The sequence below is a fragment of the Mus caroli genome, unplaced genomic scaffold (genome assembly GCF_978045245.1).
Source record: "Mus caroli unplaced genomic scaffold, Mus_caroli_1 scaffold_17, whole genome shotgun sequence".
NCBI lineage: Eukaryota > Metazoa > Chordata > Mammalia > Rodentia > Muridae > Mus > Mus caroli.
In genome coordinates this window covers 20,410,388-20,436,986 of record NW_028227272.1, presented here as the reverse complement: position 1 = coordinate 20,436,986, position 26,599 = coordinate 20,410,388, and the positions used below count along the sequence as shown (strand labels likewise).

General features: G+C 44.0%; 2 protein-coding genes across 7 annotated transcripts in view; one reads left to right on the top strand and one right to left on the bottom strand.

Annotated features, from left to right (window-relative positions):
- The window catches only part of LOC110311866 (uncharacterized), a 44,948-nt gene extending 38,724 nt beyond the window's left edge, over positions 1-6,224 (bottom strand). For 2 of the 4 annotated variants that reach the window (XR_015045751.1, XR_015045750.1), the window contains exon 1: positions 5,665-6,224. The gene's annotated coding sequence lies outside the window, so the exon portion shown is untranslated. The remainder of the gene's footprint in view (positions 1-5,664) is intronic. The other 2 variants (XM_085832296.1, XM_085832297.1) reach the window with 1 other exon arrangement.
- Positions 5,281-26,599, top strand: part of Masp1 (MBL associated serine protease 1) — a 71,410-nt gene continuing 50,091 nt past the window's right edge. Inside the window, exons 1-2 of one of the 3 annotated variants that reach the window (XM_021184436.3) lie at positions 5,281-5,600; positions 12,037-12,283. In XM_021184436.3, coding sequence (XP_021040095.1) covers positions 5,596-5,600; positions 12,037-12,283 — 252 coding nt within the window. In that variant the 5' untranslated portion in view covers positions 5,281-5,595. The remainder of the gene's footprint in view (positions 5,601-12,036; positions 12,284-26,599) is intronic. The other 2 variants (XM_021184437.3, XM_029470316.2) reach the window with 2 other exon arrangements.

Below are 26,599 nucleotides of genomic sequence, written 5' to 3'. Positions count from 1 at the left end.
ATTTGAACACTTGGTTGCCAGCTCTTGGTGCTGTTAGGGAGGCTGATAAACACTGAGAGATGAAGCTTCATAGGAAAAAGTGTGGTGATGGGCTTTAAGGTTTTATAGCCCGGGCTCCCTTCCTGTTTGTTCTTTGCTTCCTGGCTGCAGATAAAATGACAAGCCACCTCCAATTCCTATGGCTATGATTTTCTTACATCAATGGCTGTAACCCTCAAATTGTAAGTCAAGGTAAACTCTTCATCCTTTAAAAATATCTTGTAAGTACTTCTTATAAGGCATTCGGTCACAGCAACAAGAAAAGTAACTTATGCAGAAGTTGGTGTCAGGAGTGGGGTTGCTGCCATGGTAAACCTGATCGTATGGTTCTTTGGCCTTTGAAAATGGTTTGGGAGGAGTCAAAAGATCTGGGAGAAGTCAGGAAGTTCTTAGAGCTGCGGGCTAAGAAGCTCTAGAACGTTATGAAGCAGAGCTTAATGTTCCATTCTGATAGGTGTTTGGGAGACATGAATTCTGAGAGAAACATGACAGAGGGTTTCTGACTCCTAAGGCTTCAGAGAAGAAGGTGTTTAATGGGGAACTGGGCTAGAGCTCATTCATGCTACATTGTGTCAAAGAATCTGCATTTATCCTGGGCATGTTCTGAGTACTTAAGTGAGGCTGGATTCAAAAGTCACAACCTCATTTGTTCAATAATAGTCAGTTTTAGGCTGTGGTGTAGTTATTGCCTGCCACTCTTCTCCAGGTGTACAGTGAAAAATAGCAATGGGTAGAGCAGAAAATACATAAAACATGCAACTTTATAAAGAGAAAAGCAAGAGCAAATTAAAAGTTACAGACAAGGCAGGTGCTGAGAAATATGTTGCTCTGTCCCAGAACAATAAGGTAAGTTCTCTAAGGCCAAGACCACATCCATCACAGCTTCCATATTTGAAAGAAGAGAACTTGAGGGTAAACCTTCAGCCTTAGAGGTAGACCCCCTTACCTACATGTGGCAATGTAACAAGCTCCCTCCACTACAGAGCACCACCGTCCATGTCCCTCATGAAACCATGAATCAATTTTTTATCTGTCAGATAGTCTTCCAGAAAATATATATGTTAATTTGTTGAGTCTATGCATCCCTTATATCTAATTAAATTATATTGTATATCATAAATATAGAAAATTTTGTACTGTAGTGCAATAATTGAAGTGTCTAACCTTTTTCAGGACCATGGCCATTCTGACTGAGATGACATAGAATGGACCTCAATGACATTTTAATATGAATTCCCTTGATGGCTAAGGATGCTGAATATTTTTCTACTTGTTCTTTGGCTCTTTGTGAACTGTCTGTTCATTTTATTGTTTACTTGGGATGTTTGACTTTAGAGCATTTAGGGTTTTCAGTTCTTCAGGTAGTCTAGGGATTAACCTGTCAGACAAGTAGGTGACAAAGATCTCCTCCTGTTCTCTCTGTTGTCTCCTTACATTATGTCCTTTGTTCTGTAGATATCTATTAATTTCACAAAATAATGTGTCAATTCTTGATTTTATTTTGTGAGCTGCTAGAGGCCTTTTCAGAAAGTCTTTCCCTGTATCTATATCTTGACACACCTTCCCCATGCTTTTCTCTAACAGAATCAGAATTCCAGGTCTTACATGAAGCTTTTTTTTTTTGTCACTTTTCAATTGATTTTTGTACAGTATGAAAAATGGGAATCTAGTTCCATTCTCCTACATGAGGGTACCTAGTTTTCCTGGGACTACTATTGAAGAATGTTTATTTTTAACATATGTGTAAGTAAACAATGTCTATTATATGTGAAAGACCCTAAGCACTTTGTCAGAAAACCCTTAAAACTGATAAACACAGGAAAGTAGGAGGATCAAAAACAAAATAAAAATCAGTTCCTTTCCTATATGTGTTGAGAAAGGAAGCAGGAAAATAATCCCACTTATAATAATGCTTTATGTGGTATGCATTAAAAATGGTATAATCGTGCCAGGTGGGGTTTCACAATGTCAGATTCAGCAACCACACTGAAGTGAATTTAGTGTCCCTGGATGAAGCATGGGCTTTCTTTTAATTTCCCACAGTTGTGATGACCTGGAAGGTCTGAAGGCAATGGTATTGGGCATTGTCCTGGTCAAGGTGCTGAGCGACCAAACGTTTAGTTTTTGTTTTGCTTTGGTTTTTGATTCAGATGTCACTGTGCCTCCTAACTAGCCTTGAATTTGCTGTCTTCTTGCCCCTCCTTTGGGAACAGGGATTATAGTTGTGCTCCACCATATCTGTAATTCTAAATTGCCTCAAGCTCTTTATTTATTTCTTAGATATTCAAGAGGAAGCCTGACTTTCAGACTTTGACCCCCTGCCCTGCCAAAGAACAACCCACTGACCAAATTCTTTACATTTTCTGACACATTCATAGCGTTCCAGAAACTTTCACTCAGACACTACAAAATAAATACTTTGGTAGAAAATGTAAACCCCGGTGTTCCAGGGTAGGAAAACTATAGGACTCACTCTCACAGAAGCTGCCTTTCTGATAGGGCTTCCTAACTGTGGCATGAAGGCTAGGGCTCTGAGCTCACCCCTGTTGTCCCCATTTCTTTGCTTAGAACTAAGAACTATTGGTTCCTTGTGTGCATTTTAAGCCACTTTTTGTCAAACTTTTAAAGAGACTAATTGAATCTTTCCAAACATAATTTTTCTTAATAGCCGTGATAGGATTCTGAATAATGAATGACGACACTGTCAGAACCACAGAGAAAGCAAGCGACACCACTGTGGGGTTCCTCTGGCCTCCTACCTCAGTGCAGGCAAGCAGCCTCTCATTCCGTGCATCTTCTCAAGCCCACATCATGTTCTGTGTGCTCTCACTCAACGAACTGATACCTCCCTAAGAAAGTAGGTGACTTGCCTGAAGCTGCAACTACTGGGACTACAGACCAGTGCTCCAAACCCCAGAGCGGCACGGCCATCCTCTCACACCTGGGTATGATGGGGACACCTCAGGGAGTCTTCATCAAAAACATAGTGCAAGCCAGTGGGCAGCTGCAGGAGTCACACACCCAGAGCCTCCACTGCACCTCTGTGACTGTGTGCATTCCAGCAACTCCAACTGAGCCTTGGCTGACACCTAAGGATGCCATATAGCAGGTCTGCTGCAAATTGCTAGAATGTTCACTCAGAATACCCTTCAAGTGTCTCCCATTGATCATTGGCAGTCTTTAAAAAGCTAGGGCAAGAAGCTATTTCTGGAAGTCTAATTGCTCTCTGTGACACTTTACAAGGGGTAGCTTATGGCTTTCCCTCTCAAACTCTTCCCTCTGTGCCCAGATCTAGAGTGAACGCCTTTCCTAAACATATGCTAACTCCAGAGAGGGTGGGCTCAGCTGCAGGGAGAATTGCCGGACTCCTTCCCCAGGCAAGGCCACTGTGCACTGTGTGCGTCTTGCCAAGTTCTTTCTCCTTTGGTTTGAAAACCCTTGTGTATTCCAAAAGAAATGCAGCCCATGTGTTTCTGATTCATTTACACTTAAATCATTAAAATGTTTTTTTGTGAGAGTTATTTGATGTCTAAAGAGCCTGACAGTCTGCTTAATGGAGATTTTACAGGGTTTTCTTTCTTGTCCTGCCTGAAACAGAGACCATTTCTCTCGGGTAATGCCTGAGTTCAAACCTCCCTCCTCATCACACACACTTACACTACATTATCAGCCAGAGCCTCATAATCATGCCAATCACACAAGGCTGGCACTCAGGAGAGCTAAAATGGAGAACTTGGAGGAAAGACAAGAAGGGGTTACAGTAAATGTCAAATCTTTGCTCCCCCAAAATACATCAAGGAGAGCTATCTCAGGGTGGAGAATGTGTTTGGCACCTCGATTCAGGTGGCAGGTGGCCTTCTGCATGACTGAAAAGCAGCTCATCCTCAGATTCTCACTTGTGCCTCGTTACAGTTTCCATTCAGCGAACAAAGAGATGGGATCAGAAACAGTGCTGTACACAGCCAGGTTGGTCAGAAAACACAGATCACAGCTAAAGTCTGGATCAGCATCTAAAGCGCTTGAAATAGTTCAGGACTCGGTTTTTCTGTTAGTGGATGTATGTGGTTTGCAAACGCCGCATGCTCTATGATATGATACTGAGGCATGGTGTCATGGAACCCATGAGAGATGGACTTCTTCCTCCCTTCCTAAGTGTATGACCACTTCCTCTGGGCACTTTCTTTACTGGAGTTCTAATGCTACCACAGACCCGGACAAGGTTCTGGAAGGAACGAGTGGGGCCAGGGTTAGCACCCAGTGGCCGTTCTAACAGCTGGCTTGAGGTGGCAATGGCTTCAGAAGTGGTAGTGGGATTCTGGGTGCCTTGGCCAGTCCTATAATCTTGTTAAGACATCATTTTCCCACCTGGAAAAGATCCATCAGAGAGAACCCTCAGAAGTTTGTGGAAGTGATTTAGATAGCATTTGTGCCTGGTGCTGAAATGATGCAGGTGAGCCGGCCCACCCACTTCACACTCTCTTCAGTGCAGGCTGCCACTTTTGTGTGTTGGGGTTATTACTGTGGAGGGGCCTCTGTCGGACTGAGATGTCTGCAGAGATTATACTGTGGTGGAGTTACAGTAGGGGTTAGTTGTGGAGAGGGTTATATGTGGTGCTGTCTTTATGAAGAGGGCTCTCTTATTATTCAGCTCAGCATAGATCTGCTGTACCGTTTCTCCATGGGGCCTGAGGCACTGACAGCACACAGGCACAGGTCTTTCTAGATGCATGGGGCACCTGGCTCTCTGGCTTTGCTGAAGCCTTTTTCCCAACTGGGTAAATTAGATCTCTGCATGCTTGCAGTTAGACAGTGCCACACAGCAGCCTTTCAAGTGGGGAGAGTAAGTAGCCAACTGCAGAAACTGGTGCTCCTTCACCAGCAGGGCCAGCCACAAGGTTTTCAGAAGAAAAACAAACAAACAAAAAAAAACAAAAAAAACAACAAACAAACAAAACAAAACAACAACAACAAAAAAAAAAAAAAAAACCTGTGGATGTCCACAGACAGGCTGAGGCTTGGAATCTGCATTCTTTTTTATAATATCCTAGAATTGCCTTTTTAGTTGGCTGTTTCTGTTTAATTGTTCTTTTGCTGGGGTCTTGAAGTAGAACAATTATAGCCATCAGGCAAGGGAGGCTGAAGAGAAATTACTCTCTCTCTCTCTCTCTCTCTCTCTCTCTCTCTCTCTCTCTCACACACACACACACACACACACCTCTAAGTCTCTCAGATTTTTTTTTCTCAAGGGCTGCAGTCCCTCCCTAGGAGGGGACTGGCTAACAGATCTTCCAAGGAAACAGTCTGTCAGGTCCCTCCGAGTGTACATAAGCTCAGACAGAGAGAGGAGAGAGGGAAAGCCAGAGGGAGAGGGGGAGAGGGGATCTGTTGCAGGCAGGAGAAGGCGTGACCTGAATGGAGAATGCCAGCCAATTCCAGAGACACACAGGGACCTCAGAACAAAGATAAGGCATCGCTGACACCACACCGGGGACTGGGACGAGCTCACAGACAAGTCCGGCAGAAGGAACCAAAGCCAGGAGCACACAGGGCAGGAAAATGAGGTGAGTGTCCGGTCAGGGGACCAAGTGGAGGGCTGGGTCTGACCTCGTCTCAAGGCAGACTCACCTGCTTATCCTCTGGGCGGCTGGGGATGGGGGAGTCTCATCAATCCTGGGGGCCCTGTCCCTGGGGCACCTTCCCAGGGACTCCGGAGAGTCGCAACTTGAAACCAGATAGTTTGTGCAAAGCCTGCTCCTGGAGAGGCTGAGGCTCAGATTTCTCTCTCTGCCAGCGCAGGGTGCTGCCTACTGGCCAATGCGATCCTCCTCCTCCTGCCCACAAGGCTGATTCTTCCTTTTGCTACTCGGCAAAGAGCAGTGATTTCTTTCTCCCAACACTTTGAGAGTTAGATAATGTGTTTGTGTGTTTATATATTTTTTTCTGACCGGAAAAGACAACAGTTCCCCCCACAGCCTCGCTTGTGGTTTCTTGAGCCTTCAGAACTTTGCCAGTTAAACCTCAATTTAGAAAACTAGAAACCTGTCCCCATTTTACAGTTCCCTATAAATTCTGCATTTCTCACTGAAATCAGAGGCAGCTGGTGACATGAATCAGGCTAGGAAATGCACCAAATGGCTCTTAAAGAGACACCACAGTTTTTTAAAGGAGCATGTGGGATTCAGAAACCTACCACTTTAAATTCTAATGGGCTTGAAGCTCTTCAACCTTCCCTGTTTCTTGTGTCAATTCATGTCCCTCACCAGGCATTTCTTATAAGCTTTACCAGAGTCTGAAACCCCAACTATCCTAATTATTGTTATCACTTGTAAGTGTCAAAAAGAGCAAGGAAACACACTCTGGAGATGTGTTAAGTCCCTACACACCTATTTTCCATTGTTTTCCTTTAAATCAGAAAAGTTTCTATTTGTTTCTTTTCTTCAGTCACCTGGTAACTTGCTCAGTCCAGGGCCAATAAAGAGTGAGCTTCCATCTGTGTAACTTTGGATTGCATTGACCTATGCCTAGGAGGAAGAGCTAAGTCTCTAAAAGTTCATTCCGTCATTCTGATCTTGTAAAGTTGTCCTTTGGTTTTGTTCATTTTTCCCTTCTTCTGAAACAATGGCTTTTCTTCCTTTGTACTGTGGAATGATAATCTGCCTTACCTGTGCCTCAGCCATCCCAAAGCACACCTTTGTATATGCTTAACCCTCAATTAAGGACAACCCTCCCAGGTATTTCGTTCAACATTGTGTCCTCGTTTCTGATCTCCATCCCTCAGACATGGCATCTCTTCCTTTGTTCTCATCTGTGGCCATAATTCTTGTCATCTCTGGCATGGCTTCTGATTTAAATGTCCACTTCCCACTTCCGAGGGATTTAACCAATGTCTTCATCTTTGTAGGTCTTCATGGTCATTCGACCAGCACCTAACATCATGTCCCTTTCCTAGTAGAAATTCAGTAACTATGACAGAGTCGAATTCAATTAGTGAATATCAAAAAGAAGTTCTAAGAAAGTGTCCTGCTGGCTGTCTCTCAGGGGTCTGGACTCACAGGCACTGTGAGTCACTTGAGTCACTTTCATGAGCATTGCTTCATCCTGGCTTCGGGTTTCATGTGACATAAGGATTAATGGGAACATGAGATAGAAGCCGTTAAGCAACTTGCTCAGGGCCACACTGATGATCTGGAAAAGGCCCAGTCTCATTCTTGTGTCTTTGGGCTCCAATCATTTTCCTGATATATTCTATGAGGCTCTCAATCCCAGCTGCAGATTACAATGGTCTATGGTACTCGAGGAATGCCAGTCCCCAGGCGATAGAACAGAGTTTCGTGCACAGGGGAGGGGCTCAAACATTAGTATTTTTTTTAAATTTCCACATAAAGCTATGGGTTTTTTTTAATTATTTTTTCACAGGATTAATTGCTTTGGCCAGATGCCTGGGCATGATACGGGCATGGACCCAACTTCTTCTCTGAGCTTTTGTTATTCTTTTCTTCTGTTGGAGTTAATTCACCATATGGTATTTGGCATGATATGCCATCTCTTAGGATATACTTTTCATCGTCTGTCAAGTGAGGCTGGTGGGTAAGGGAGCTCTTTAGTCTCTTCCAACACCGAATCTTAAAAATGGAGTGTTGGTGGCGTGTACATTGAAATGAGCAGAGCAAATGGAGAAGCTAGGGCGTGCCCCTGACGCCACAGTCTGACTCTCCCAGCTTCTTTATGTGTCCCTGATGGCCTGCTCTTATCACGGAGACTGTAAAATCCCAGCGCTCTGTATCACTTTTGACATTTCAAACAAATGTAGCTTGACTGTTTTTGATCAGCTGGGAGATAGATAACAGGTGTCAGGACTTGTACAGCCGGTGCCTGGTGCAGAAGAAGTCAAAACAGGATTGCGATGAGAAGCGAACGCCGCCGCCGTGTGCCTCCTTTGGTTCACAGCCCCTAAGGCAAGCAAGCAAGCATATGTTTCAGCCTCTCACATGAATGGAGATAACTGCTTCATGCGTCTAAGTCTGTCTCGAGATGCAAAGAACAGAACACTCCACAGGCTTCTCGTGTACGCACATTCACCGGCTGCCTAAGCGCACAGGGCCCCAAGGCCTGGGCTGAGGGGGTCAGTCAGATGCCAGCCTCAGCAGAACTGACCTGAGGAGGCTTTCTCCTCTGTGTGTTCTGGGAAAAAGCACATGGGGAGAAAGTCGACCTTTCAGCCTTGTGTAATTCAGTTGTCACGATTGTAGGGAAGTTGGGCTTGCGAGCCAAAGCTCATGCCTTTCAGAGCGTGCTGTGGTAGAGTCATCAGAACAAGCCTTTGCCCAGGGCTGGATACTTGAAACTCATCCAAATGCTCCTGAGCAGACAGTCCTGTGGGAAGTCACCATTACTACCATGTATAAGATGAGGAAACAAATGGAGGTTTCCCTCGGTTTCCCCAAACTGGGTAGGAGAGTAAAGTCAAGGCCTAGAGTTAAATCCATCCATCCATGCTAGATAGTCTCAGTCCCAGTAATGAAAGTACATTTCCTCAGTCAGAAATGGGGTTCCTGGGCCCCTGAATTCCCTTTTCCTATAAATTCACTGGGTAACTTGGATCTGTGCCTTCTTTCTCTGCCTCCAAAGCCCTTCCTTTGCAGATTGCGTTAGGACAATATTGACCTTGGCCCCTGGATTAAAACACATTGTTTTCCTACTAGCATCCCACATGTCACAATTGCACAGGCCTTGGGGAAAATTTTAAGATGATGTTATTTTCTTTGTCAGTAAGAGCAATGCATGATCAATGTGTTTTCTTTTTAAATTTTTATTGACGGGTATGCCTGCCTACCTCCTTGTCTGTATGTGTCCAGAGCATGCAGGTACTCGTGGAGGCCAGAGGAGAGCATACATGCTGCTCCCCTGAACATGAGTTACAAATGCTTGTGAGCCATCTGATGTAGGTGCTGAGAACTGAACCCAGGTCCTCTGCAAGAGCAGCAAGCGCTCTGAACCACTGAGCCGTCTCTGCAGCCCCTCAATGAAAAATTCCACTCACACAAAATGAAAACACTTGCATTCTCATTCTACAGAGAGCCAGGCTAATCCCTCTAGACCTTTCTACATGTATCTGTTTCACCTTTAATGTATCTACGACATTAAACAGCTAGGTGACCTGGACATGTACTTATTCACTGTGTGCACACTGAAAAATTCCTAAGTATACTTATGTGTACCTACATCCGAGTACAGGGGAAGGAAGTCTTGGCACAGAGTTGGCTTCCTGATTAACAAAGACATAACTGTTAATCCAAATTCTTGGCAGAGTTTCCTAGCTTTGACTTTTAGGTTATTTAAGACTCTCTCTCCAAGGCCCTTCTTTTACTTTTTCATTGGCATCTGTTATATGACAGACTCCCTCCTAAATACTTCACATGCATCAGCCTTAATAATCATGGGAGCCTTACAAATTAGGAATTATAACCCCATCTATGTATGGAGGAACCAGAGCACAGGGAAGCAAGTTCCCCAGCTCTTTACAGTGGAGGAACTGGAATTTGTACCCAGGAATGTCCAACCTCAGGGGCTGTGTTGGAAGCAGAGCTGTGTGCTAGCTGCTCCAACAGAGGCCGTGGGAGCTGGAGGGATGATAGGACATTCTAACTAGGGGAAAGCAGAAGGAACTAGACGTAAATGTCAGGGATGGGTGGAGCGTGCATATAGTGAGGCCAAGGTATGGGAAGAACCATAAGTGGTCTTGAGGAAGATCAGCATAAAGTTGGAAAGGGTCTGGTCAGCCACCTCAGAAACAGATGCCATGCCTAGGTGGCAGGGTTACCTCTGTGTTAGAAAACCAACTTGAGTAGAAGACTTAGCCAGGAGGGAAGGGACAGAAAGATCACTTAGGTCATGGTAACAGTTTAAATGATGCAATTGCTTAGAGACAGAAGAGATGGGTTTCTGAAGCAGAGGAAGCAGAATGAATAGGCCTTGGTGACTATCACATAGTGCATCAGGCTCAGAGAACTGGCAGGCAGCCACAGCAGTAAAGAAACTCACAAATGGAACTGGAGGGATGCCAGAGTCCAGAGTGCTTACCATGCAAATAGGAGGACCTGAGTTCCATCCCCAGAGCCCATGTAATAAGACAGACAAGGACACTAACTCCTAATTTCAGACTTGGGGAGGCAAAGATGGGAGGGTGCTTGAGGCTGGTTGGCTAGCCGGCCTAATGTGAGTGAGCTGTTAATCCCAGTTGAGAGGCTACTCCCAGTGAGAGATGCTGTCTCAGGAAAAACAAAGTAGACGGTTCCTGAGGAACAACACTTGAGGGTGCTCTCTGGCCTCCACACTCATGCACACACATCCCCACAGGCATTAAAAATACCAAAACCGATCACAGGAACCTGTTAGAAGAGGAGCTAAGGAGTCGTGTTTGAGATGCTTGAGTTCAAGGTCCGTGGGTCTTGCTGGGAAAGTGCTTGCAGTGCCCCGACCCTTAGGACCATGGCCAGCCTTAGTTATCCTGAATTGCGTCATCCATGTTTGATGCTGTATTTCCCATCCCTCCTCCCCTGCGACTCTCTTAGCAGTCCATTATATTTTATTTCTCCAGAAGTGAATTATAAACTTCTGATTGTTAAACGTTCCCCAAGACTTATTTTCTTCATTCTCTCTTTACCCAAGGTTTTAGGATATATTTACTGGCTTTGTGGGGAACAACTTTTTCTTTCCGGAATATTAAATGTGTTCAATGTCTGAAGATTCCACCACCGTGTTTGGGTTTTATCCCAATGGTGAATTATTGATTACACTTTTGAAGCTACATAAGAACTGATGGTTCCTAAGTAGGGGGCAGCTGAGGAAGCAATATCAATTATCACCTAATTGCAATAGTTATGCTCTCCCGGGTAAGAAAGAGAGCAGGTTTCAGCAACCCAAATGTGGTACTTACTAGAAAACTTAACTATGGATATCAACGTTTTTTGGTAATTATATTTATGTACAGAAAACTTAGTGTACATTTAACCCAATTTAGTGGCGAGTTCTTTAGCCTTTGCCTTTTCCAGCTTGGCAATGCGAGCCACAGACTTAGGACCCAGGACGGTGCCTTCACAGTGGTGACGGATTTCATCATATCTGTCATTATAATTGGTCCTAATAGCTTCCACCAGCTTAGCCAGAGTACCCTTGTCTTCCGAGTTAACCTGTGTGAAGGCAACAGTGGTACATGTCTTCCTGTGGATCAGGCGTCCCAGCCTGCCCTTTCCCTTGATGATGCAGTAGGGCACCCACATCTTTCAACACAGGGCAGGCAGGAAAATCACCAGCTCCATGGGGTCTATGTCATAGGCAATCACCACCAGCTGAGCCTTCTTGTTCTCCACCTAGGTAGTGACTGTATTGACTCCTGCTCGGAGGACAGGTGGTCTCTTAGTTGGGACATCCCCTTTGCCAGCAGCTTTATTCTCAGCACGGGCCAGTAGCCTTTGCTTCTTCTCTTGCTTTGTCTCTGGCCTGTACTTGTGGGCAGGCTTAAGCAGCTGTGTAGCTGTTGGCCTGTCCAGAGCCTGGGAGAACTGGTTAATGGCAGGAGGTACTTTGAGCCGCTTATAGAGGATGGCTCTTTGCTGCTGCAGCCTGATGTAGCAGGGCCATTTGACGAAGCGTGTTGGATCTCTTTGGGGATGGACCTCCTGTCCAATACTAAAGTTCTTGGGCCTTTTCTCAAACAAAGGATTGACCACCTTTTTGGCCTCCTTTTTCTTGATGACATCAGGGGCAGGGCCACCTTCTTGCCCTTGGCCTTCTTTCCTTTGGGCATCTTGCTCAGCTGGTGGAGAGAGCTCAAAAGAGCAAAGCTAAAAGCAGTCTTAGAAATCATCTAGTTCCTTTCTCCAAACATCCTGCCGACCAGGTATGCAAGGGTGGAGGAGAAAAGAAGAGCAGATATTTAGCTCTGTATTGGGAACATAAAATCATCGATGTGAGCCAAACCTCCTTCATGTCTTTCAGGTTCCTGTCTTTCTGGCAGCTCCTCCTTTACCACGCTCTGTGCCTCGCCCTGCCGAAGGTTTCAGCCCATACCGTGGAGCTAAATGAAATGTTTGGTCAGATCCAGTCACCTGGCTATCCAGATTCCTATCCAAGTGACTCTGAGGTGACGTGGAATATTACTGTCCCGGAGGGGTTTCGAATCAAGCTTTACTTCATGCACTTCAACTTGGAATCCTCCTATCTTTGTGAATACGACTATGTGAAGGTGAGACCTCCAACACTCTCCAACCGGGAATAGGTACCATTCTTCTTCATGGGGTTGCATCTAGTGAGGGAGACTCACTCTCAGGGACACAGTGCAATGAAGGATGTAATGGGAGTGGTCAGCCAAGTTCCAGCCTATGAGCGCTGGTAGAATGACTCACTTAAACACAAGTCTCTCTCCTCCAATCTCAGTGTCTGTAATGTAGCCAATAGCTACTGCTCCAACCTCCCGAGAAAGAATATAGACTCAGGAATAAGTGAATCACAGAGAATCATAATTATGTCAGACACTGAGATATTCTAAAGCACTGCCAAGTTACCCAAATAATAACCAAATGTTTAGGATTACAGGATATGCAACAGTCAACATCAAGAGGTAAGATTTGAAGAAGGAAGGCTAGTGTGTGATTCTGATGGCCTTGAATATTGTATCAAAAGTTTATATTTTATTAGCACAGTACATGGCCATGGAAAGGAAGTGGCCTAATGGGAAATATTAAAAATATATACAGAATGCAATGGAGTATCCAATATATAGACAATATTCCTTGGAATTGCCATGAGTGAGAAGTTTTGGTTTTAAAGTGAGTCTAAACTACACAGCATGTCTGTAACTCCAGGACATAGAAGCTAAGGACAGAACAATGGTGAGGGAAAAATCTGAACAAACTCAAGCTGTGTCTTCCAAAAACCAAAACCAAAACAAAATGTAATCACAAAGTAGATCTGAAAAGTTTCAAAATATTCTAAGAAATCAAGTCTATTCAGGTAGTACCTACTTCAAAAAGCTGTAAAACTAGAAACATTTACTTTTTATGCATGTATGTACGTATGTATTTTAATGTGTATGAGTATTTTGTATATAAGTGTACTACATGTGTGCAGTGCCCACAGAGGCCAAGCTGTAGTTACAGGTGGTTGTGAACTACTTTGTGGGTGCTGGTCCCAGAACTTCCAGAAGAGCATCTCTCTGGCCCCATGTAGTACCTACTCAGTTCTCTGACTTCCTGAAAAGAGTTCTCATCTAATAAGCCCAAAGTCAGTTTTCTACATCTTAGTCTCTAGTCTACTCTTACCTTCCCATTCAGCCTGTCACTCAGCAACAGCTAACCTTATATGAAGCAGCAAATTAGTGAATTTTCCAGACCCCTTTATACTTATCATCTCATTCAAACCTTAGAAAAGTTTTATGAGACATGAACACCTACCGTATCTCACAGCAAAACCAACCCAGAAAGGTTAAGTGACTCAAGGCAGTGGATCTGGAAGATAGCAGGTCAAGATCCCAACCCATATCATGTGAATTTGAACCCCATGTTTGTTTAACTACACCAGACAGTTCAGAAGCTCTGCTCCCCTGAGTCCCAGGATACAAAAGCTCACAAAAAGCACAGGAAATGCCAAGTGTAGCTGTTGACCCTGCCTCAGACTGTTTGATATGTAGAGAGTTAGCATGGCATCAAATGTTCATGTGGTGTTTCATGCCCAGGCTCTCAATCTCAGCACCATTGATGTCTGGAGCCAAGTACAGACATTGCAGAGAAACAGGGATTTCAACACTGAACATTCCCTGGCCTCTACTTGTTGAACATCAGTGGCTTGCTAAACATCAGTTACTTGTTGGCGTAACCAACAATGTCTACCCATGTTGACACTATCCCAGAACCATTGCTGTTTGGTGTGTTGCCATAGTCTCGGTGCCCCATTTTATAGACAATAGGACTATTATGATGCAAAAGATATGATATCCCAAGAAGAAAGACAAGCCTAAAAAAGATGGGGTCTAGACTGTTCAAAATATGCTTGAGGCAGCTTGCAGAGTGAGCTACTGAGCTGAAATCTTTGTGAAATGGAAACATTTGTTTAATTCCTACAGGGAAAGGGATTCATATGGGGAGAGAGTTTACATGGTTAACTGTCTAGAATACCCTCCTAACATCAGCATCAGCTGCTGCAGAGGTTCTGGCAGCCATGAGACAGGAACAAGCCTCCCACTGCAAGATGCTGCCACATCTGCTGGCAGGTGGCATTCATATAAAGACAGAGCCTTGTGTGCTCATCCACGTATGTGCAATAGAGTTGCCCTCTAAGATAAGAACTCACGAAAGTTAAGCTTCAGGACCTGTAGAAGCCCATGTCCTCATAGTTTGCAGGATTATTCTAAATGTTACACAGTTTAAGTATTTTTTTTTTCTGATAAACATGATCCAATAACTTAAGTTTGGCCTAGTACAGAAAAACACAGATGTGGAACTGTTTGGGTTTGGGTGAACCTTACAGCTCCTCTACTTGCTCATTGTCACCTTACAGCACTTTGAGGCCCAGTGCTTGAATTTGCAGCTCCAGCCAAGTTCTTATTGGCTAGAAGAGGAGACTGAAGGTCAGAATTCAAAGGAAAAGCTAACACTCGGCCTTTGAACTCTTTAGTCCAGAAGTATCACACAGAGTGGAAACCCGGTCTGCTTCCCTAGATGACTTTACAACCCCAGCTTCCAGGATATCCAGTATATACTTTATTTTTTTTATACCTTTAATGAGACAGAATCTCTTCTCTTTCGATCTAAATGCAAGCGCAAACATGACCTGTGGCTCCAGGATTAGTCAACATCACTTTCCCAAATTCTATTTGTTCATCTGTTCAATGAAGGGTTGCACCACTTTTCCTAGGGATGCATGAACAAAGGTCTACTCTCCCTGCTAGCAACCCTTAGCTGACCAAAGGAATGACTCTACCAAAGTCCAAGTTGGTGAACCAGGAAGTTCATGGAGGTTACTTACAGGATATTGGAGGAAGCGTTACAATGGTTAAAAGGCTTCTGAGTTACCCCAAACACACCTTGGCCTGGGTGAAAACTCATGACAGCTCTATCCTGTGTTCCTGTGTGACTTGAAGACTGTTGGAGACAGGCTGGAGAGACTTGAAGGTAGCTCAGATGGGAGGTCCTCTTCTGCCCAGCAAGGCCTAGTGAATCTTGTTAGTTTTAGTAACTTCCTGAACCTTGTGTACTTGTTTGAGTCTTAAGGAGCTTCCTCCAGGAGAGTGTTGCTGCCTGGAGGAAAATGATGGAACAATTTTTGAGATGATCCCTAAACCTCCAAATATTACTTGCCAGAATTTTCCAGACAACCCCTTCCAAGTCTTCATTGTCCTATTTAGCCAGTTCTCAAAGTTTCAAGGCTATTATTAGTACAGAAGTAGAGCCTGCAATTTTCAGGGGACTACTTTAGTGAGACACTATCTGAACTGAACTTGTAAAGATAGCACACAACTGCTGTTATTTACCAAGTAACTTAAAATATCATCAGTTCCCTTTGGCAGGATAACATCTCAGACTATCTGGGGGCTTTTTTGCTCCATAGCTGAATTTTCCTTGTAGCAAAGAGGTCAGTTTAAGGGACCGCCCAACTCGCAGGAGCCCTTTCCAGTCCAGCCTACATCCATGGTGCTCTCTTGCCACTCATGCCCACCAGGATGACCATGAGGGAACTGCTGACACCAAGTATCATCAGCCAAAGTCAAACAGGACCTCAGAGCTGTGGGCCGGATGCTCACAGTTACGGGAATTCCTTGCCAGCCTGTTTTCCCACAGTCCGCAGTCTTCAAGACACGTGCACATCTGCATAGCAGCATCTGCCTCCTTGGAATGTGCTGTCACTGTGGAGTCCCGCAGTGCACAGATGAGGCACATGCATCACAGCTGGGTGCAGCAGATGAAGGGCCCAGCAGAGATGCTGAGCATTGAGGTTGGAAGCCTTGATTCTGCTTATCATTTACACGATAGCTTTAGCCTTAGGCAAGTGGCTTCTTTTAGAAAGAATCTCTTCTTCTCCATCCTCCCTTCCCTTGTCAAACAGGGAGTTGATTTACAGGGTCCATAATTCCACCTAAGCTCAGTATTAAAAGACCTTAGAAACCAAAGTCTTACTCCACTACTACTACCACCACCATTATCTTCATCTTCATCATCATCATCATCATCATTGTGTCAAGAGTGAGGAAGGATAATTCATTGGCCCATATCAGGCCTGGGACAGAATTTACACGTGAAAATTGTCGATCTTCTCTGGAGTGGTGTTATACACCTGTGAGCCCACTATGTGTGAGGCAGAGACAGATGGATCTCTGTGAGTTTGAGATCAGCCTTGTATACCCAGTTATATAACCCTTGTATAACCCAGTGTTAGACAGAGATACCCTATTAAAAAAATTAAATCTATCTTTTCTTCTTTTAAATTAATCAAGCTATAGGAGAGTCCTATCTAATGAATACCTAGATTTTAAGTTGCAATACTTAGCAAATGTTGCCTGTAGTCAAATTGTTACAACTGTCTTACAGTTGAATTCTATTATCTAGCCAGGTAATACAGGGTTTTCCCAGAAATTGCAACAAATGAAGTTTAACTGAACATCAGATCAAATGCTTGACTTATAAAGGAGTCATGAGGTAAGAGTTGTGGAAATGCAAACCTGCAAGCCCTGAGATTCACACTGTTTATACCTCTCATTCCAAGTTAACTCATACCATCTGCTTGTTCCAAAGAAGGCATGCAGCACTCCAGTTCAGCAGCAGCTATCTGTCTGTCTATCTGTCTATCTGTCTGTCTATCTATCTATCTATCTATCTATCTATCTATCTATCCATCCATCCATCCATCCATCCATCCATCCATCCATCCATCCATCCATCCATCCATCTATCTATCTATCTATCTATCTATCTATCTATCTATCTATCTATCTATCTATCTATATCTCTGTCTCTGTCTGTGTATGTTTCTCTTCCTATTGCTTTCTCTCAATCCCCACCCCAAAGCTCAGTTAGTAGCTACCAAGTATCCAAAAGATCCAGTGCCCCATTCTTCTGTTAACCCCTGCATTTCTTAGATAATGAATAGTTCTTGTGTCCTTTTGGCTGAGAGCCCCTTAGCCTCCCGTCCTTAGTCAGCTCACCCATACATTGCAATGTTCTCCTAAATACCTGCCAGATATCAGTCTCTCCCATAAGTCTGTCCTCAATAGATATTCAGAGGGATCATCTTCAAGCATCTCTCTGCTGATGCTCTTCCCATGATCCTTCCATACCTGCCCACTTTCTTATGAAGCCCAAGGATTCTATAGATAACCTATGCCTAAGATGAGCACTCACAAACCTGTGTACCCAAAGGCAAGCAATACAGTCCTGCTCTCCAGAAATTCACAATTTCAAAGGATGTAGCAAGACAATTACATAATTACAATTTTTAAACCTGCACAAGAAACACAAGGCAACACACACGTGCGTCAGTGGTCACTTTTGTGTAGTCAGATCTCGGTGTTTGAGATAATGCTTCAAGGGTATGTAGAGGGCCAGCATGGTGATTCCTGGATTGGAGTGTGTCAGCAGTTAATCATGGCTCAGAGATTGCAAAGGATGTACTGGTAGAGGCAGGTAGAGTAGTCAGAGCTGGCGTTTCTTAGGGAGAGACAAAAGAAAAGCCTAGAACAATTAAGTAGCAAGGGACTACGAAATTGTGTAGTAAATTTGGCTTTAAACATAGCCATCCAGGGGCTGGAGAAATGGCTCAGTCGGTTAAGAGCACTGACTGCTCTTCCAGAGGTCCTGAGTTCAATTCCCAGCAACCACATGGTGGCCCATAACCATCTGTAATGGGATCCAATGCCCTTTTCTGGTGTGTCTGAAGACAACTACTATGTCATAATAAATAAATCTTAAAAGAAAATGGCCATCCAAAGTGGTAGACAAGAGACTAACTGGTTGAATTGTTTGGGGGCCTTGAGCATGCGCACCATGGTCATAAACAGGTGATCAATAGGTTGACTTGATTCTTCAGTAGATTGTGTTTGCCGGTTTTATATGAGCTCACTCTGTTTTGAAAAGGAAAATTTGTAACAACAACAAAAATAGAAATAATATCAATGTAAACCTTGTGATCTCACACAAAAATCACCATTTCCCTTACAAATTCTGGCAAAATTGAGAGGCAGCCAGCTGGCACCCTAAAGAGTTGACCATGTAGTCAGGGCTCCCCACTCCAGTGCCAAAGTGATCTTCTATCTTGCTTGCACTCCCCTTGTAGTAAATAATGTGATGCTTTCCCCTCCAGTGAGTCTACCAAAAAAAAGGAGGGACAGAGAAGTGCCCGAGAAGGCGAATATTTCACAGAAAATTATTTGAAAACATTTTTTGTGGAATGAGGAATGTCTGTCTGCATTTAATGTGCAAAATATGTTTCTGTCTAAAGAAAGTGTTTTGTGTTTCCAGCGTGGCATCATCTGGCATCTGGGTGTAGGATTTTCAATGGCAAACTATAAACTGGGGACGGGGGACATGGAGGTGACATAGTCAGCAGCATGTTTGCGTAAGTTTGATCTAGATACATAGATACAAGACATAGACACAGGCCATGATGAGAACTTACTGACTAGATTGAGTGTGTTAGGTGGATAGAAGGTGTGTCTGGAGGAAGCTCTCAGGCCCCGACAGAAAGCTTTGGAGGCTCAGGCGATACATCACAGGAAGTAGGGCACAGGGGATAGGAAGAGGAAATGAGGGCTTCTAACCTAGGTTCTGACAGCCCTGTGACTACTTTCCCTGGACATTGAGATGGAGAGCATATGTGGACCAGCAGGTTTAGAAGGCACGGGGTGGGTTGCAGAGTACTGAGTCTGGAACACAACTGGAAGTGCTAATCCAGATTCTAGGATGGGATTATCCAGACATAAGGATAAAATTAACTGAGCCACTATGCATGAGAGCCCTTGGCCAGCTTCTTCATCTCCCTTAGCTTGAGCTTGTTGTCAGCTTTTTTTTTTTAAATCCAGAATAGACATAGTGTCTTCCTCCAGGGGTGGTCATGGTGTAAGGTGGATAGCAAGGGACTCATCTGGCATCAGCTTCTGTTCTGTGGATATAATCATCCTCCTCTATTCTCATCACCTTGCTGAATCACCCAGGGCTATCTGGGTAATTCCTCCTACGTGTTTTGAAAGTACTGTTTAAAGGCAGGGGGCTGTGTATTGCCATCAACATTTTGGCAGGAGTTTCCAGTCTACTGCCACGTGCAATTCTTCTCATGGAATAGAAAGACATGGGTATTGTTATAACTAGCTTACAAAGAAGGACACTGAGGCCCCAACTGAACTTCCCAAGTCTCTCTGGAAAAGCCAAGTCTCAGTGCCTGGTCTTTGCATGCATAAGATGTAGTTCTGTTTCCCTCTCAGGTCAGTTCTAGACTGGAAAGGGCCTAGGTCTGTCTCTTGGCCATGTATTTATTTCTAAGACAACAGTTTACCTGTTATGGTATTATAGTGAAATTTATAAAATGGCATCGAGGGATTTGGGGGCTCCTGTTTTGTCCAGATTCTGTTAAATAACTTTCTCTTTTATCCTGACTTTGAGAGGGCAATCCTTTTAAGAGATAATAAGGAATGAATTCTGTGGTACAAAGGCTAGGAGGTGCTCAGCTGATATGTTTGTGGTGCATATGCATCCCAGATCATTCCTACTAGACTGCCAGCCCCGGGAGTTCAAGGTTGTGTCTGTGTTTTCACTAGTAGCAGGCAGTGTCCTGGGTAGGGCAGAAAAAGGCACATGCCTCCAGGCAGTTGTGCCTAGGAAAGAACACCATCCTAGAGATTACCCACTGGCTCAGGATAAGACCTTGGGCAAGTCACCAGTGCATTCTGGGTGTAGCTTTCTCAGTAAGGAAAGGATGCCCTCTCTGGCTTTGCCATATCCTTACTGTTTTCAAAGCTCTGAGACCCAGTCCAATGCCTTTTTCCCTAAGTCACATAGGTCAGTCTGCATCCTGCAGCATAATTAAGATAGAAGTCCTCTGACCTCAACTGCTGATTTCATTACAGCTCTCTGTTTACTTAGAACATGCCCATGACCTTCAGGCCATGCTGAACCCAGCTACTTCGGTGGCTCTGCTCATTCTCTGAGAGTGGACAGGAGGCCGTAGCCTCAGAAGGGAATGAAAAATAGATGAAGGAAGGTTTCTCTCGAGTGATAATTGTAGTCCGGGCATGATTCTTCCCACTGGGGTGCTGGGCCCCAAACACCAGTGCCTGCTAACTGAAGAGAACTAGGAAGTGCAAATGAGCTGCAGAAAGTGTGACCAGATCTTATTTTAAGCAGGAAATGCAAACAGCACAGGCTCTGGGTGGTGAGAAGAAACAGAAGGAAGAGCCTCACGCTTGATCCAGGAAAGCAAGCGAATGTGAGCTAGATGTTCTTTCTGGGGCACGGTGGACAGGGTGCACATCTGTGTTCTTGTGTGTCCACAGGAAACTGCCTGTTGAAAAGGTAGAACTTAAACTTTCCTTAGAGGAAAAGAGAAAAAAATGGGGAAAGGTGTTCAATCAGGAAATGCAGTGCAACTACAATTTTAAGGTACAGGGTCAAGACTCCTGTATTTTATCTATTTAGTAATGAGCAGATGAGCAAAAAAACAAAATAGAGGCAGTATAAGGGTTGTGTGGAAATATGGCAGGCTGGGAAGACTCGTTACGAAGGGACTATTTGAGCAAAGATAAGAAAGATCTTAGTCTTATGTTTCCTGGAGAGAAAGCATCCCACAAAGAGGGAACAGACAGCACAAAGACCCAGGAAGGGAAATGTGTGCTGTGTATAAAAAAGGAATTAGAAATGGGGCATGGAAAGAGGGTACAGATAAGACCAGGGAGGAAGGCAAGGGAATAGGGCCCCTGCACAATGCTGTGGGGGATGAGAGCACTTGGACAGCTGCTTCTACACCTGATTCTCCTTTGCCCTGACTCTTGGAGAACAATATTAACATCCAGATTGTATATTCTGGAAAGCTGAGGCCTAGGGACAAGGATATGTGTGTGCATTTGTAAATGAAGGGAAGTAGCAGGCATGGGAGGGAGGGACAAAAGATGGATCTTGGCACATCATTCTCCTTTTGAATACAAAAGACATGAAGACCCCAGAAACAATGGTGGAACAATGTGAAAATAAGTGGGAAATGATGAGTTTTCATAGAATTTATTTATTTATAATATGGTTTGCTTAATTGTCATTTGGGGGAACTTAACAATTAAAGATGGTTGTGTGTCTGCTTAACAATTTGAGCACAATTCTAGAGAAGCTGACAGTTGGCTCTTGTAAGCTAATAGGCTTTTCCGGATTCACAGCACAACATGGCAGAATTAAAGTAGCAAGAATAAGTGACAATGTCCATGGATCTGCATTTCATGGGGATGAAGGATTTCTATGTAAAGGATGGAGGAAATAAACAGAATTGGTTGGGATAGGGTTCCGAGCTGTGGTAGTGAACACAATGGCTCATACATTCCTGCACACTGCTAGGGATGTTACTCAAAGTGCGGCTGATCCCTGCCTCCCCCAGTCCAGACAGGGACTTACCTTGAGCCTTGCAGCCTGTGCTATCAAACACAACCATCCTTTGTTTTATCCCATCCCCAAGCTATTTTCCTACACTGAGCTGTAGGGCCCCAGACTCCCTACACTAAAGGGATTTGCATATGAATGAGCAAGCAGCCCCCAATCCTGGAAGAGGTGGGTTGCAGGATTCTGAGCAGTTCACAAGCTAGAGGGATTGTAAATCCATCCTGGCTCTCCTCCCCAGCTACAGTACCAGGAGCCTCCTTGCTGCCCCACTGCAGCCTCCTCTAGCTGAGATGTGGGGCTCTGCTGGCTCCCACCTGCAGGGTGCCTAGATGCCATTTCCCAGGCTCTGGGCCAGGCCCCTCCCCTGCTGGTCCTTTCTTCTCTCCTTGCACATGCTGATCTCTTCAGTTCCCCATCCTTCCTGGCACCAGTGGTAGCTACAGACTCTCAGGACCTAGGAGCTCTTTCTCAGGCCCCCTCATTCTTTATGGTGTCTGCCCTTTACACAGAGACAGGACCTTCTTGTGTTATTGTCAAGCTCCGTTAAAAGGTTTTACTGTGGTTAGCTGAAAAAAAAGAAAGTAAGATAAGACCACTATCCTGGGGAGAACAGTACACCTGGGCCATTATAATATAACTTAAAACCAGACTCAGTTTCCCCACCTAGGAAATAAAAAGTGTTCACTTCAACTATCTTTTTCAACTCAGCATTGATGTAATTGTCTGGTTCTAATTATTTGACCAGAGTTGGAAGTCAGGACATGTAACTTTTATCAGGTTTCCTACATAGGCAGTGTAGCCTTTGCAGAATTCATATAACCTCTCTACCCTTGAAACTGTGATGTCTCTGTGAGTTGCACTCATTCCATGCTCAAGATTAAAAACAAGTAAACCAGAGCTAAAAAAAAAAAAATGTTGCACAGGAATAAAGATGAGTCATCATCTTATTTATTTGTTTTTATTTAGAAAGTTGTTAATTTGTTGAGAAAATGTTGTCTCACTCTGTAGCTCTCTCATCCTGGAACTCACCATATGACGCCTAGCCTGGAGCTCACAGAGATCTGCCTTCATGAGCAGCCATTCCTGGCTGTTGATCACATGGTGTAGGCCAGAACTAAAGCATTGAAACCCTCACCCCACCCCAGCACAGCTATCTGAAGTCAACTGAAATCTTCCATCTTCTGGCTCTGCGATTTCATGGAGCTGGCTTTCAAGAGCCTTTTAAAGATTGCTCGGTGCCAGTGCACTCTGTTCTCTCTTGGGTTCTTGTCTGGTGTCTGGTACACTTAATTTGCTTCCACCCATGCTCTTTAACTGGAATGTGAAGCCACTTGCTAGAGTAGCAAGACAGGAGCATCATCCACTGGCCTGGCCCCTGCAGATGAATGGGGTTCCCTTCTTATCAAATGTCCCATTCTACTTTTGTGTCCATTTGGATTCATATATACTCGGCCTATGAAGGGAAATACATTAAATATTTGTCATTCAAGTCTGGCTTATTAGGTCAATGAATCTTTAAGCCCAAGTTTCCTTTTAAGTCTAAAAGCAAAGAAGAATTGCCTGTAGTTTGACACTAATTCCTTCTACTTTGTACTCTCATTATGCGTAGTCAGTGTATGTATGTATGTATGTAGCCAAGGTTACATCCCCATGTATAAGACCAAGGAATAACTTTGTAAATGTAATCTCCAATATTCTGATGAGTCTTGGAAGGTTCCAAGTTTCTTATTTCCTGAGATGCTTCTGTAGAGGTGATCATTGTTTTACGGTTAAGGGTGTAGACAAGGCTAAAGATGACTTTAAGATGACGAGGGTGACTTTAAGACTCCAAGAATCTATTCAATTATCATACTCGAGATGTCCACTCACAAATGTCAGACTTATCATTGTCCCCAAACACTTCTTTAACAGCCTTGTCCCCACAAGTTCTCTTTCACTGTGTAATAAACCACTCCAGCTGCTCATAAATAGCATCATTCCATCTGTTCAAAATTCTGTGGTCAGGAATTTGAGTGGAATGGCCCTTCCCTGGACTCGCTTAGAGTCAGAGGTTCACTGAAGTTCACAAAGGTTCAAAGGTACAAAATGACCTCACATACCCACATGGTGGTTAAATGATGAGTGTCAACTAGATGTTCTAGAAGTCTCATGTAGAAGAGGCATCTCTAGCCTACATCACTTTGATGCTTCAATGGGCCTCCTTCGGCTTCTTCTCGTGGTAACTTCAGAGTAGGATGACACATGTGAAAAGAGTTGATTATTAACAAACAAAAATATTATGCTGAGCAGTGGTGGTATATACCTTTAATCCCAGAACATTGAGGCAGAGGCAGGTGGGTCTTTGGGAGTTCAAGGCCAACCTGGTTTACAGAGTGAGATCCGGGACAGCCAGGGCTACACAGAGAAGAAACTTTGTCTCAAAAAATAAAAATCAAACAAACAAATAAAAAACCAAAACCAAAACAAAAAAAGACTAACATTAAAAGAATAGCGTGCAGGCTATACTCAGAAACATGACTCCCTTCTAAGGACTACAGCAATGGGGGTTTCCTTGCTAAAAATTTCCTAAGAATATTTCCAGGTCTTTGCAAATTCTCTATTAGTGTGACACCAAATGGGCTCCCTAATGTTTACTAAGTTCACAGGAATTTAACTCTTGTTTCTAGTTCTAGTATTAGAGTCTGTACCCTGTTCCAAATACAGCCCAGGCAGATAGGAATTCACAGGGTAAAAAAACAATTAGCTGTAAACATCAGGGTTAGTAGGTATTGTGGCTAATCTGAGTTAATAAGCTGCTTGTTGAAGACAGGTCTGGATGCTGAAACATCACTGGAGAGTAGTGGAGGCTAAGAAAACACATCAGGTACCTAGGAGCATGGACCGAGGAGTCCTTTCCAAACTGCCTTAGCAGGGCTCCTTGCTAAACATAGATTTTGCACACATGGACTTAACAGAAACCTCAGGAGCTTTACTAAAGCTGTGACAAGCAATCAATAACTACAAAACTGTGCAGCCTGAGTTTAGATAAGGCATATCCCTTCAAACATACAATGTCCTTTTGTCAGCACAAGTCACCAGCTCAGTCCAGGAGCAGCAAAGTCAGGAGACAGAAGGCTCTGCATACAGGAATAGAAGAGCTAGTTGCAGGTACAATATACCACAGTCTCAGAACAAAATCACTCATGCCCTTTCCAAGCACTGAACACAATTTCACCCTCTTGCCTAAGTGCATTGTGAGATCAGGCTCAAAGTTCAGGGTCCTGTGATCTAAACTGTGTCTATGTACAGCTACTCTTTGCCATAGATCTCTGAACCTATGGGAAAAGTTACTTGGCTCACAATGCCCAGTGTCTGATTCTCTTTGTGTTGTAAGAATAAAATGAACACAGCAAAACCCTCACTGAAGTGGGAAAAATAGAAATAGCGCAGCGATCAGCTCTGTGTTGTCTGCTCAAGAACTTAGGAACATTCCCTGGAGAGAACCCAGCCCTATGCTCTCTGTGGCTCTGGATGATCACCTGGGTTCTGCTTCTGGCTTCATAACTTCACCTTCAAAGACATCCTTTCCTTCTCCCAAGACAGAGCTCAAGTTAGCAGCCAGGAGCTCTCAACACACTTGAACCCAAGACTTCATCTCATTTCTCGTCATTTGTCTCATATCTAGTTGAAGCTGGCACACCCCCCTTGACGGTTTCTTTTTTTTTTTTTTTTGATTTTTAATATTTTTATTACATATTTTCCTCAATTACATTTCCAATGCTATCCCAAAAGTCCCCCATAGCACCCCCCACTTCCCTACCCACCCATTCCCATTCTTTTGGCCCTGGCATTCCCCTGACGGTTTCTTTTGAGTCTTCTAGATGTGAGAATATAGTTCTTTATAGAAAACAACAGCAAACAATGACAAGCAGAGTCGTTTTCCGAGTTGGCTTTTGTGCTTAGAAGAGCACTTCAGAGTCTGTAAGAGTCATATCTGACTTCTGGTTTGTGTGATAAGTTCCATGGTTGTCTCAAGTCCTTCAGAGCTCAACACACAGGTCATAACAACGCATCTTTGATAGCTACTTTTTCTTTCTAGTGGAAGGAACAATTCCCAGGCCCAGTCCCACCCTCTCTAAGTTATCACATTTCTGACAGCTCAGTGGATACTTGCTTCTTCTTAATAACTATGTAGTGCGCAGCCAACAGAGCATGCCCACATGGAGTGCTCTGTGGGTATTCTCTTAGCCAGAGCACCAGCCCGCTGTGTTAATGCTTTATGCTACTAAAGCTGGTTTCCCAATTGATTCACCACAACAGAGCTCACACCCTTTTTTTTGCAAAAGTCCAATAGTGGTTTCCTTACCATTATTTTAGAGTTCATTATATGAGCCAATTCTCCAAACCAAGGGCAAAGGACATTGTCCTCTGACATTCCAGCATTCTACTGCCTGTCACCATTCAATCGGGAGAGTTGAATTGGAGTCACTGTGAGCATGTAAGATCATGAATGTTAGAGCTCACACCATTTGTAGGAAGAGTTAGGGGAGTTAATGCTGGGAGTGGAAAGTTTGAGGGCCACAGAGAAAACTACCAAGCCATTCCCTTAAAGCCCCGGCATCAGTGGAAAGGTTGACATCTACATAGGGATCTAACTCTTGGCTCAAAGATGACAGTGGATCTTTAAGGGTCCACATTCACATATCAGATGGCAGTTACACATCCCTGCTGGTTCTCAGAGCCTGTAGTGGGACGGGCAGCCAGGTATAGAGTAGAGGAATAAGAAGACAAGTTGGAACTTCTATGTCTTCGTCTGCCCAAAACAACCTTTACCATCATGGAAATAGGCTTAATCCCAGAGTAATGGCTACCACCTTCCAGGTTTGCACCAGCTCTTCTTTGGAACAACCCTAGAATGATACAGGAAGGAAATCTTAGGGCCCCAGATCAGCTAAATTGTT